This window comes from Stomoxys calcitrans, chromosome 4 (genome assembly GCF_963082655.1).
Source record: "Stomoxys calcitrans chromosome 4, idStoCalc2.1, whole genome shotgun sequence".
Taxonomy (NCBI): Eukaryota; Metazoa; Arthropoda; class Insecta; order Diptera; family Muscidae; genus Stomoxys; species Stomoxys calcitrans.
The window spans coordinates 105,235,878-105,250,374 of NC_081555.1; the positions used below are offsets into that span (position 1 = coordinate 105,235,878).

A 14,497-nucleotide genomic window follows, 5' to 3' on the forward strand; every position below is an offset into this window, starting at 1 on the left:
ACAAATGCGATCCATGGTGAATGATATATAAGATTCGACCCGGCCGAACTAAGCACGCTTTTACTTGTTATACCCTCCACCATAGGATGGGAGTATACTAACTTCGTCATTCTGTTTGTAACTTCTCGAAATATTCGTCTAAGACCCCATAAAGTATATATATTCTTGATCGTCATGATCTAGACACGTCGGTTCGTCTGTCCGTCCGTTTGTCCGTCCGTCTGTCCGTGTGTCTGTCCGCCCGTCCGTCTGTCTGTCCGTCCGTCTGTCTGTCGAAAGCACGCTAACTTGCGAAGGAGTAAAGCTAGTCGCTTGAAGTTTTGCAAAAATACTTCTTACTAGTAGGTAGGCTGGGATTGTAAATGGGCTATATCGGTCCACGTTATGATATAGCTGCCATATAAACCGATCAGGGATCTTGACTTCTTGAACCGCTAGAGGCCACAGTGCTTATCCGATTTGGCTGAAATTTTGGCTGTCTGGTGTCTTGACTTCTTGAGCGTCTAGAGTGCGCAATTCCTACCCGATTTGGCTGAAATTTTGCACGACGTGCTTTGTTACGACTACCAACAATTGTATTAAGAATAGTTCAAATCAGTCCATAACTTAATATAGCTGCCATATAAACCGATCTGGCGTCTTGATTTCTTGAGCCACTAGAGGACGCAATTATTATCCGATGTGGCTAAAATTTTGCATGAGGTGTTTTGTTATGACTTCCAACAACTGTGCTAAGAATAGTTCAAATCGACCCATAACCTGATATAGCTGCCATATAAACCGATTTGGGGTCTTGACTTCTTGAGCCTCTACAGGGAGCGATTCCTACCCGATATGGCTGAAATATAGCATGACGTGTTTCGATATGACTTCCAACAACTGTATTAAGAATGTTTCAAATCCGTACATAGCCTGATATAGCTGCCATATAAACCGATCTGGGGTCTTGACTTCTTGAGCCACTAGAGGGCGCAATTAGAATTCGATTTAGGTGAAATTTTGCATGACGTGATTTGTTAAAACTTTCAACAACTGCACTAAGAATAGTTCAAATCGGTCCATAATCTGATATAGCTGCCATATAAACCGATATGGGATCTTGACTTCTTGAGCCTCTAAAGGGCACAAGTATTACTCGATTTGGCTGAAATTTTGTACAACGGCTTCTCTCATGACTTTTATCATACGTGTCGAATATGACATGAATCGGTTTATAGCCTAATACAGCTCCCCTATAAACCGATCTCCATATTTTACTTCTTCAGCCCTAAAATGCGCAATTCTTACTAGATGTGGCTCAATGGCTCAACACAATGACTTCTACTATGGTCTCCAATATTCAGTTCAATTATGGTCCGTAATGAACCAAGACTTGACATTGTTCCAATAACATAGCAATTCTTTTCTTTTATCCTTTGTTTGCCTAAAAAGAGATACCCTGGCAAACGCTCGAAAAAATGTAATCCATGGTGGAGGTTATATAAGATTCGGCACGGCCAAACTAAACACGCTTTTACTTGTTTAACCTCTAAACATTTGTTAACCTCTTACCTGATTCAAGTTAAAATTTTTCTAGGACAGCTATATTCTTGGCGATTTTTCTACCCATTTGTCGTTAATGGTTTAATAACCTTCCGTTTTATTTGAAATACACTGATCTCCTCCAACACTCAAACCAAATGTCATCTTGATAGGTAGATATATATGAACTGAGGTAATTGTTTTTTTTTTCTACAAACATTTAAGGTGGTTGGCATCCAAGATTCTGACAGGCCGATCTTAGACCACATATTATTTTTATAATTTTTTTGAACTTTGCACTGAGTGTTATCAGTTGTTGAGTCTATTGGTGTATATAAATAATGGAAGTTGAATTTGAAAATTAAATTCATTACACTCACATTTGAAAACTTGATAGCCCTTGGACTAAAAAATTTGTAACAATTAAAAATGGGTTGCTATTTAAGGTTAAGGTTATGGTACTGATAGTCAATCGAGCTGTCAAACCGTCCCTTATCACATAGTGGGGGGCATAAAAAACAACGAATCTTATATACCCTCCACCATGGATCGCATTTGTCGAGTTCTTTGCGCGGTATCTCCGATTCGGACCATAAGTGAATTAAATGTTGTAGACCATTGTAGAAGTCATTGGATAACATATCAGTCTATTCGGATAGGAATTGCGCCTCGAAGGGGCTCAAGAAGCATAATCGGGGATCGGTTTATATGGGAGCTGTAACAGGCTATTGATCGATTAAGACCATATTGTACACGTATGTTGAAGGTCGAGGGAGAACCCGTTGTACAAAATTTCACCAAATTCTAGAGGATTAAGAAGTCAAGATCCCAGATCGGTTTATATGGCAGCTATATAAGGTTATGTACCGCCTTTGGGGTCGGTAATAATTTCTCTCGATTTATATCGAGTTTTCTCAGAGATCGCACTATAAGTGATGTTGTAGATTAATTCTCTTCTGAGGAATATAAATTGACCACAGGAGTACCACAAGGCTCTCTGTCCTTTCTACTGGGTCTGACTTCGAATCCGATCTACTCGTTCGCGGATAACAGCAACCTCTGTCATTAATTTTCATTCGACCATAGGCCGAGTCTTCGAGAGATTGAAGACAGGAGGCTGATTATTGATGTAACTCTCTGTCACGATTTGCTGGCCATTTTGAGTGGGCTCGAATGAACAGAATGTCCCACAAACGATTCACTGATACTTTACAATCGTCTCTCGACGGTGTAGATATCAAGCAGTCAGAGGCTCTTGATGTTCTTGGTCAAAACATGTATTCGAAGTGTCGAAAGAACCATTCAAGTGCTTGGGCTTTCTTAAGCGGTGTAAGAAATATTTCACTCCTGCTGATCTTCTTAATATCTGCACTACGTCGATCAGGCCGAAGATGGAATATAACTCGCATATATGGGCATGAGATCCAAAATCAAGCTTGGAGCTGCTTGACCGTATCCAGAGGCGGGTAGGGTATCCAACTCTATTGTTTGCCTTGAACATTGTCGAAATGTGAGTTGTGTGGCGCTGATCGGACCATGCACTATCGTGAGAACTTTTTTCGCAAGGACGGTTCGTATGTGGAATCGACTTCCGGTGGATGTTTTTCTCACTACATACGACATCTAGAAATTCATAGTAAGTGTCAATAAACACTACTCCCTCTTTCCCCTCTCCTATCTTTAACTATCCTCTCCAACGCAATGCATTGCATATATAGGGGACATCCCCTGGGTGTTGGTTGATTGAAGAAAAAAAAATTTATGTCAAATCGGATAAGAACTGCGCCCTCTAGAGGCTGAAGAAACCAAAACCAAAGATCGGTTTATATGGCAGCTATATCAGGTTATAGACCGATTTGAACCATACTAGGTAAGGGCAAACTCAAACAGTTGTTGGAAGTCATAACAAAACACTTAGTGCAAAACTTCAGCCGAATCGGATAAGAATTGCGCCCTCTAGAGACCCAAGAAATCAAGATCCAAGATCTGTTTATATGGCAGCTATATGAAAATATGAACCGATATGTCCGATTTACAATGCCAACTGACCTACACAAATAAGAAGTATTTTGTGCAAAATTTCAAGTGCCTAGCTTTACTATTGAATAGCGAAGTTATTATACCCCCATCCTATGGTGGAGGGTGTAGCAAAACATATTGGTTTCAGCTAGACAATGAAATTCAACAACATTTGTAGATTTTCAAATATTCAGGGTTCAAATCCAGTCTTCTGTGTCATGGGCGAACATGCTAACCTCTGTGTTAAGGAAGCCTTTAAGTAAGTGTAGCCTTATTTAAATGAACAGGTGTACATGTGCAAAGCTATGGAAAACCCACAGAAAATAATTAGAAAATCCATTGCTTTCGCGGAAGGAGTAAACTAAAGCGAAAATCATTTACGGCAAAACCACAGCAATTTGTGCAAATGGAACCATATTTCCCAAAAGCAATGCAAAACAATTGTAATGCATGGCAAATAACTTCTATCTCCCAGCAGAGTTAGAGAAATAAAACTAAAAATGAAATCAAATGAAATGTGGAAAACTCGGTTAAAGTTCTTCAAATACAATAAAATAGAAGAAAATCGAAAAAAGGAAATTTTGCAAAAGAAAGAGAAATTTCCACTATTTCCCTGGGAAGACAAACATGAAATACCTCAACTCAACCCAACTCAACTCACAAACTTCTTTTCTACGCTCCCAGTTTGTTTTTGTTTGAGTTGCACTCCAAATGAAAGTTGAACCCATAAAGTTTTCTCTTCGTCGTAGGGCTTTCAATAAGAACCAACAAATTGCTAATGATGTAAAAGTGTCACAGCAAGGCTAGGCAAGATTTATGCAAATGCATAGTGCGTTAGTTCAAGTAGTTGAACATAACTTTTTAGAATTAAGTAGTTTACGATAATAAACTTTATGACAGACAGAAAGTGAGTAAGGAAGTGGAGGCAACGAAGAAGGATGTAGTATTCATACATACTGGTATTATTCAATTGTTAAGTAAAAGTTCTATAATTAATGAAGTAATTTTTGCTTCAGGCTAAAGTAGAGATATTCCAAACAATACCCTTGAGTTTGTTGGATGTGTTGTGAAGAAAATGGTGGAAAATGATATAAATATTAAATAAGGTCTGCTGTTTACCTAAAGAATTTATGAGAAGTGGTGATAAATCGTATGTACCAAAGAGAGAGCCATAAAATTTTAATAACATTATTTATTATTGGGTTGCCTAAAAAGTAATTGCGGATTTTTTAAAAGAAAGTAAATGCATTTTTAATAAAACTTAGAATGAACTTTAATCAAATATATAATTTCCATTTTGTTCGATAACCTTTTGCCATCTTCCTGGCAAATTTAGTATTCCACGCTCATAGAACTTCTGGCCTTTATCTGCAAAAAACTGAACCAAGTGCGATTTTATAGCCTCATCATTGCCGAAAGTTTTACCATTTAAGGAGTTCTGCAAAGATCGAGATAAATGGTAGTCTGATGGTGCAAGGTCAGGGCTATATGGTGGATGCATCAAAAGTTCCCAGCCAAGCTCACTCAGTTTTTGGCGAGTGACCAAAGATGTGTGCGGTTTATCGTTGTCCTGGTGGAATATGACACCTTTACGATTGACCAATTCTGGTCGCTTCTCCTTGATGGCTGTATTCAATTTGTCCAATTGTTGAAAGTAAACATCCGAATTAATCGTTTGGTTCCTTGGAAGCAGCTCAAAATATACCACACCCTTCCAATCCCACCAAACAGACAGCATAACCTTCTTTTGGCGGATAACAGCCTTTGTAGTGGTTTGAGCTGGTTCACCATGCTTGGACCATGATAGCTTTCGACTAACGTTGTAGTAAACAATCAATTTTTCATCTCCAGTTATGATTCGTTTTAAAAACGGATCGAATTTATTGCGTTTAAGGTGCATATGAAAAATCCGCAATTACTTTTTGGGCAACCAATTTGGGAATTGATTAGGGCTGCTATGGTCTCAAGTATTCATATCGGGGAATCGGTATTTAAGGGGTATATCGGTATATATTTAGGGGAATCGGTATATATACCGATTTGGATCATAATTGGCACAGATGCTGGAAGTCATATCTGGAGTCTCTGTGCCAATTTTCCTACAAAATAGAGGAAAACTGAGGCTTTTAGGGACTCAAGAAGAAAAATCCAGGGATCGGTTTGTATGGGGGCTATATCAGTTAATAGCCCGATTCGGATCATACATGGAATGGATGTTGAAAGTCAAAACAGAAGTCCTGGTGCCAAATCCGTGTGTTTCAGCCAAAATCGGATGAAAACTGAGGCTTTTAGGGACACAAGAAGTCAAATCCAGGTATCGGTTGGTAAAGCGGATGTATCAGTTTATAGCCCGTTTCGGATCATACATGGCATGGATGTTGTAATTCAGAACAGATGTCCCTGTGTCAAGTTTCTGCGAAATCGGATAAAAACTGAGTCTTTTGGGGACCCCAGCCAAATCCGGTAATCGATTTGTATGGGGGCTACATTCCAATCAGCATTTATATGGCCCATTTACAATCCAAAACGATCTACATCGATAAGAAGTATATTTATTCGTTCGAACACTTTCATGATTTCGACAGACGGACGGACATGGCTAGATCGGAGGGACATGGCTAGATTGGACGGACATGGCTTGATCTTACCCAAATCGGGTAAGAATTGCGCCCTCTAGAGTTTAAAAAATTCAAGACCCTAGATCGGTTTATATGAAAGCAATATCATGTTATGAACCGATTTGAACCATACTTAGCACAGTTGTTGGAACTCATACCAAAACACCTCATGTAAAAATCGGGTAAGAATTGCGCCCTCTAGTGGCTCAAGAAATCAAAATCTAATATCGGTTTATGTGGCAGCCATATCTAAATGTGAACCGATATGGCTCATTTACAATCCCAATCGACCTACGCTCATAAGAAGTATTTTCAAGCGGCTAGCTTCACTCCTCAAAAGTTAGCGTGGCGGACGGACATGGCTAGATCGACTTAAAATGTTATGACGCTCTAGAATATAAATACTTTATGGGGTCTTAGACGAATAATTCGAGGAGTTGCAAACATAATGACAAAATTATTATACCCCCATCCTATAGTGGAGGGTATGCAAATGTGGTATCCCAAGTGGTAACTTTGAAATATGGTTTTGAATGGAGATAACCAATACAAAAACCAGCGCAAGTAAAGGCAAAATTCGGGCGGTGGCGTCTTTATTAAACCCTACACCTACCCTAGTGGGAGCTATATCTAATTCCGAACCAATTTTGATGGACCTCGAAAGTGATTCTGAGTCCATCGATATACTAATCCATAGGTCTATCTCTCTTTCTTCTGGGTGTTACAAACAAATGCACCGCAGTAGTGGTGTAGGGTATAAAAAATTAATTATTGTGGATCTGAACGAGATCCGCAGCCCTGAATATCGCCACCTTCAAAATGCTTGACATTATGGGGCTCCAACAAAATCGAGCTTTAGCACGGTGCTGATATTATACCAGGGTCCGCCCCCTACACTCCCTTCCCCTAAGGAACAGTGGCAAACTTCATACATATCAATGAGTGTAGTCCGATTCAAGTTTAAGCTAAATGATAAGGGGTCTCCTTTTTATAGACGAGTCCGAACGGCGTGCCATAGTGCGACACCTATTATTTATTGTAGTACCTCACAAATGTTGCCAACATTAGAAGGGAAAAACAACGCTGAACATTTTTTTGATGCGTTACGGTGGCCTCCATGTAATAATAGGTATTTGATAGTAGAAAACGAATTTTGGATCCAATTTTGAGGCCATATCATTGAACTTAAAACTTTAACCCGTACTGCACTCATTGATATGAGAGAAGTATCCCCTGTTCTCTATCACATATAATGACGTTATTTAAACAATATCTAAATTTTACTTGAAAAAAAAAAACAATAGAAGGCAAATTGCTAATTTACCCCACTTATTGGTCCTTGACGTTATTTAAACAATAACTAAATTTTACTTGAATCAACCCCTTGTCCCATTACCTGCAACAGTTTATGCGATTACAGAGCTGAGCTTCGCTCTAGTTAAACATTGTAATAGATTGTAACGCAATTAACGAAAACCAGTCAAACATTTAATTTCTACTTAAGTCTTTGTATTAGGCAAATATGATTTTCAGCCATTTTCACTTCTTCCACTATGCGCTTGAATAAACGCACGCTCTTTCCTAATTAAATATTGAGTTGGCGAATTTCACACTTCTCTCAACACGTAGCCAAGTGTTAGTGGTGGCGATGGTTTCAATCATATCAATGAAGAATATCCTTGCTAAGATGTATGCTTCCGCACAAGACACACACACACACAGTCTCACAAACTCCCACTTACCCATACATACATTGTTCTACACTTTCAGTTTGCCTCGTATAGTCGCATAATCAAAATGACCTTTTCGGTTCATGACCTACTAAATAGTTGTAAAACTTTTGTGTCCTTTCAGCTAACGCAGTAGATTGAATTAGACGAAAGGAACCGCAAGTGGGCGTGCATATAGACAGGATACTTATACTAGCCATGACGGAAATAAGTTATAGGGATGGAATATTTAATATGCTATGGCTTAGAGACGTTAATTGATTACATTTCAAATTTACATGAAACAAAGTGAAACACAGACATGAACATGAATTTACAATATGAGTGATTGCAGGCGGAAAGGGATATGAAAATACAAAGTGTCTCACTAAGATATCATTTAGGGACAGAGAGTCTGCGACTCAAAGTGAAAGCTGCTCTAGAGAGTGGTATCGCTCTAAAAATGGCCACTGTTATTAATCAGCAAAAACTTGAATCGGACAGCATTCATTGATGTGCCAGATATCTCTCATTTGACAACGAATTTTCAAACAAAATACAGGTAAAATCATGCTAATTTCGGCCGGGCCGAATCTTATAAAGAGTGATTTTTTAGCCTCAAATTTTTGGCAACACTGGCTAAAACAGCTCACGCACGTTTCGTGTTTTATTTCGCTGTAAAGCATCTTCAGTTTGGTCTATACCATAACCATTAATCGTTTTACAAAGGAACTACGCTTGCAAATTATTGAATTTTTTTAATCCAAATGCGTGCTCTGTTAAGAAAGTGAACCTTTTACATCACGTTGGGGCCAGTCAGTTAACCGACTATATCGTGCGATTGAACGCCTTTAGACTATTTTTTTGTGGGGCTATGGTAAGGATTGTAGTAAGATTTTCACTTTTATACCCACCACCATAGAATGGGGTATACTAATCTAAACATTCCGTTTGTAACACCTCGAAATATTCGTCTAAGACCTCATGAAGTATATATATTCTTGATCGTCTCGACATTCTGAGAGTGTTGCCACTAATGAGAACTATTTCCTACCAAAATATAAGAAAAATCCTACCAAATTTTTTACAAGACTAAACTGCGGTACATTATTTTATACCCGCCACCGAAAAGTTTCATTTGTAACACATCAATCATTTTCAACGCTACAAAGTATTGGATCATCGTTTTTCATGTCCGTCGGCCTGTTTGTTGAAATCACTCTATAGCCTTACATTCAAAGATGGCCTATATCTTGATATAGAACCCTTTATACCGATCTCCCGATAAGAAATCTTGGGATCATAAAGTTGTATTTATGCCCCGATTTCAATGAACAGGCGGGCCAAGTTTGGATAATGCGTTCTTCCGATTTAAATGCATGAGCCTCTCAACATCTGAGTATGAGCCAGATATGACTATATTGCAGTGTGCGGCTGCTACATGGGCCAATGGCATTTTCTACCCAGAATTTGGAAGAGATCCCTTTAAACTCGTACAAGTTACAGTCAATATCAGGACTAACGCTTTTTTACTTGTATTAGTATTTGGCCCCTCGACATCCATGATTTTGTTATGCACTCTTAACGAATGCACAGAAACGACAAGAAAAGGAATTAATTTTGAGTTGTCCGGCGATTTTTTCATTGAGTGCTTTGTGTATTGGAAAAACCTTCCAAAAACCTACCAATATGGGTAGGAACCAACCAAAAACGTCAACATTGGCCCTGAGGAACAGGGGCAAATGGTTCGAATCGAATTTTTCACATTGTTTTCTGTTATGACTACCAAGTTATACATCGATGCCAAATCAGTTTATAACTTGGTATAGCTCGCATATAAACCCGTCTCTCGATCACCCTTGTTCGATTCCTAGAAGTTTTAATTATTGCTGGTTTGACAAAAGTTTGGTAAATAGAATAAATTGATGCCTTTCAAACAAAATTCTTTTGTACCACCCATGGTGGTGGGTTTGAAAGACTCGACCCGGCCGAACTTACCAAGCTTTTAGGATAGGTTATGTTGAAAAAAGGGTGCAGATATTAATCTGCCCCATGCCACCATAGACATACACCTAAGCCAGTCATCAGCACAAAAACGATAGTCGAGCAATGACAAAGGAAATGCTCCAACCTCTCATCATCTTCCCTGCATGCTTTACACATGCCATTACTTGCCACACCGATTTTACATAAGTGAGCTCTTAGTCCTGTATGTCCTGTTATGATACCAATAGCTGTGCTGACCTCCTTCTTACTTTCTTTCAGTAATAACCTCGTCTTCTCACGATCTGGATCCCCCCATAGGATTTTCGCCGTCCTACCGACCGTTTCGCTGTTCCACAGGGTTGCATGCGCATTTATCGCCCACGCTCTTAACTCGCACTGCGTCGACTCGAAAACCTTCGGGTTACCCGAGTTTATTGACAGCAGTCCTCTGACCTACACCGCCCTTCACTAGCACGCTTTTATTTGTTGACAGACGGACGGACGGACATGCCTAGAACGTCTTAGATTTTTACGATAATCAAGATTATATATACTTTGAAGGGTCGGAAATTGATATTTCGATGTGTAGCAAACGGAATAACAAAATAAATATACACCCTTCTTTCGGTGGTGGGTAAAAAATGTTAAAAATTTGCCGGACGAATCTTGGGAACCCACCACCATAGATTGTACGTATCTACATACCAAATTTCTGCCAAACCAAATGAGCAGCAGAAAGTTAATCAGGGTGGGTTTGTATGTGAGCTTTGTTAGATTATAGAGTGACTTGAACGATACCATGGTTGTTGGAAGTCACAAAAGAATACCACGTGCAAAATTTCAGCCTATCCGGCCAGTAGTTTCGGCTTCTGGTGTATCAGGGGTCAAATCGGGGGAACGATTTACATCGGATCTACATCAGATTATGAAACTATTTAAACCATATTTGTCAATGTTGTTGGAAGCCTTAGCAGAACACTGCGTGTAAAATTTCAGCCAAATCAGATGAAAATTGGAATAGTTAGGAACTCAAGATGTCAAATCGATATGGGCCATTCATTATCTCCAACGACTTTTATCAATAGGAGGTATGTATGCAAATTTCCAATCGGATATCTTCATTCGTTTGATCACTGTCGTTATTTCCACGAAAGGACGGATGAACATGGCTAGGTCGACCTGGAATGTCAAGACGATTATAGAGTCTCAGATCAATATTACGTGGTGGAAGAAACGGATTTATTAGATTTGTATTCCTCTATCCTATGGATGGATAGATATGTAAAGAAAAGCGATTTAGTTCAGTCCGAACCAAACTTTATACCCCTGGGATTTTCTTTAATCCTATAAGCGATATCTAAGTTTTTTTGGAAACTCAAAAGACACCACGTTATGGGCCCCTGAAAGTATAAAAACCAATTTTCTAAATCCCTCTACTGCTGTTTCTAGAATTGTATCAATAGTTCTCAACAAATATCTTGGCCACATATTGGCTAACTCTCCCATATATTGAAATAATCTGAACTGCTACTTGCAGGCACTTGAAGACAACTTTGAGTAAGTAAGACATACCAAACCACAACGCCATCACGCGACACGACACTCTTTGGCTTGCAATCTGATGCCACCCTGTTGAGGATAATGATGACTACTTCTCACAATGGCAACTGTTCTACTTGAGTTTCAGACAATGTATTGCAGTGAAAAGTGGCAAATGAAAAGTGGGTAATGGGTAGTAAGTGGTGAATGGTAACGTTGATAATTGGTGGTTGCCAAAGAAGACTTTCTGCAAAGCGTTAGTGGAATTCTTGTCAAAGTATAACACTGCAGATGGATTAAATCTGTAGAAGTACATGGTTGCCCATTACACAACACTACATGCAAGAATCAACACACACAGATACAGGCAACCACACCCACATTAATAAAACGTTAAGTGGCCACACAATGTACAGCTATGGACCACCAATGCACATCACGTTAAAATATAAGAAACCGTACGTGACACACACACTCACACATTAATCCACTGTCCCTAAAAAGGACAGGAATACGACCCCAACACTATCTCAAGAGAGTATTTCACTGGAAGTTAACAAATAGTGGTGTTGAACAGTGCTATCGTTCGCTCAATTGTGAGATAAGACGAAGAGATATGGTAAATTCGTGTGGTCGAGCTAGGGAAACTTTAACAACTGTTGCGTTTATTAAGTAAGGCACTTGCAGGCATTATGGATCATGGGGCATAGGTAGAAATGGGATTATACCAATATGAGGGTATTTATTGTACCCAATTTAACATATAAATATCTTTTGGGTACTTACCCATCGCTCATCTTAAGGCGTAGGTTAGGATGTTCGCTTGTGTCAATAAACTCCGGAGTTTTAATCCAGGCGAGAGCATCAAAAGAGATTTTTGGCATTGTGAATCTCCTCATTGAGTGATTTGGGGATGTTAGAACCCAAGCAATGGTTCTAATTGGTTTATCTTTGCAAAATCCAGGATTATATTGGTCTTCCTTCATCTCAAATGTGGACACAAACCTCGACGCGGTGTCACACGAGTTCACCTGAAAAACGATTGAAAGATGGGTTGGGGCGCAGGGTTTTTCACCTGGAAAGCTCGAAGAGATTACATTGAAAAAACGAAGAAAATTAACAAGTAAAAAGGCGTTAAGTTCAGCCCGCCTCAACTTTGGATATCAACCACCTCGGACAAATACTTAAACCACCTTTCGTCATAGTCCGGTGAAAACTGCATAATTTATGCCCCCATAGCAGCTATATCGAAACATGGTCCGTTTTGGATCAAATTCGGCACGGACATTGAGTGGTCTTATAAGTAAAAGTCATTGTTCCGATTTGTAGAACAAAATATTGTTTTTTTTGGTAGCTAAATCCAAATATAAACCAACTTGATCGACTTGACACTATATCAAATTTCAGTGAAATCGGATAATAAATGCATCTTTTATGAGTCAAAGACTTTAAATCGAGAGATCGGTCTATATGGCAGCTATATTCAAATCTGAACCGATCTGAGCCAAATTGAAGAAGAATGTCGAAGGGCCTAACACAACTCACTGTCCCAAACTTCGGCAAAATCGGACAATAAATGTGCCTTTAATGGACCCAAGACCTTAAATCGAGAGATCGGTCTATATGGAATCTATATCCAAATCTGGACCGATCTAGGCCGAATTGGAGAAAGATGTCAAGGGCCTTACACAACTCGCTGTCGGTTAATATGGCAGCTATATCCAAATCGGTACCGATCGGAGCCAACTTAATGAAGGATGTCGACTGGCCTAACACAACTTACTGTCCAAATTTTTGGCAAAATCGAACAATAAATGCGCATTTTGTGGGCCCAAGACCTTAAATCGAGATATCGGTCTACATGGCAGCTGTATCCAAATCTTGACCGATCGGGGCCAAATTGAAGAAGGATGTCGACTGGCTTAACACAACTCACAGGATATTTTCTACTAGTGCCTTAAGAGGAAGTATAACCGCTGTACCTCCCATGCTATTAAAATCGTTGTGGGAGATTTAAATGCGAAAATAGGGAAGGAAAATATCTTTGGTCCAACCGTTAGGAAAAAAATAATGGATTAAGGCTAATAGACTTCGTCTCGGCAAAGAACATGGTAGTTGGCAGCACCAGATTCCAATATCGAAGGATTCTACACACTTTTGCATGCATTTGAACCAATTGTCGAAGCACTTTTGCCTTTCTGATTGAGGTATCAAGTGAAGACTATATGGCGGCTGACTCATGAAATCGATGTTTCGAGGGCTCAAAAATGCAGTTGTTTGAACCGATGTGTGAGAGCTCCTCGTGGTGAAGAGTGATCCGTCTTCGGCGGTTGGTTTTCCTGATTTCTTGGAAGACAACTGGCAAACAAATGGTTTTATACCACACTGTTCTGCGTAGTTCTAGTGATACGATTGCGACATGTCCAGTTTTTCGAAAAAAACATGTGATCATTTGCTTGGAAGTGCTTCGTGCGCTATCAACTCTTATAGCTTTTGGCTCATCTTGAAACACCCATATTGTTGAATGTTGTTTACTTTCGGGCTCATACTCGTAAATCCGCGATTCATCACCTGTCACCATGTCATAGACGTGTTTCGAAGCACCTCGAGCGTATTTTTGGAGCATTTCTTTCGACTAATCGACACGAGCCTTTTTTTGAGCGGTTGAAAAAATGTGTGGAATCCAACGCGAAAAAATTTTATTGACGGTCAAATGTTCATACAATAATGAATGTATGTTGGTTCCACTAATGCCTAAAGTTGTCTCAATCCCACGATAGGTCACATGACGATCTTGCAATATCAGTTGGCGCACAGCATCAGTGGTTTTTTGAAACAACAAATGATTTTGGACTACCTTCACGAAATTCGTTTTGGACTAAACCTACGATCTCGGTTGAATTCACCATACCATCGATAAACACTGGTCTTTGATGGGCCTTCATCGCCAAAACTTGAATTTAGTTTATTTATGCACTGTTATCTAATTCCAAAATATAAAAGGCAACCCTCGTATAATCAAAGAGGATGATTATTATATCCATGGTGGTGTGTATGAAAGGTTCTGCACGGCTGAGTTCATTTATTAGTGCAACAGCAAATAAT

The 14,497-nt window shown here is 39.3% G+C and overlaps 1 protein-coding gene across 2 annotated transcripts in view; it reads right to left on the reverse strand.

Moving 5' to 3' along the window:
* The window catches only part of LOC106090718 (cytochrome P450 6g1), a 36,967-nt gene that overhangs the window by 7,865 nt on the left and 14,605 nt on the right, over positions 1–14,497 (reverse strand). The window contains exon 1 of one of the 2 annotated variants that reach the window (XM_059367450.1): positions 12,179–12,409. The exons of the other annotated variant lie outside the window; for it this stretch is intronic. Within the exon in view, the coding sequence (XP_059223433.1) occupies positions 12,179–12,182 (4 nt within the window). The 5' untranslated portion in view covers positions 12,183–12,409. Of the gene's footprint in view, positions 1–12,178; positions 12,410–14,497 lie in introns of those variants that run through there. 2 annotated transcript variants of the gene reach the window in all.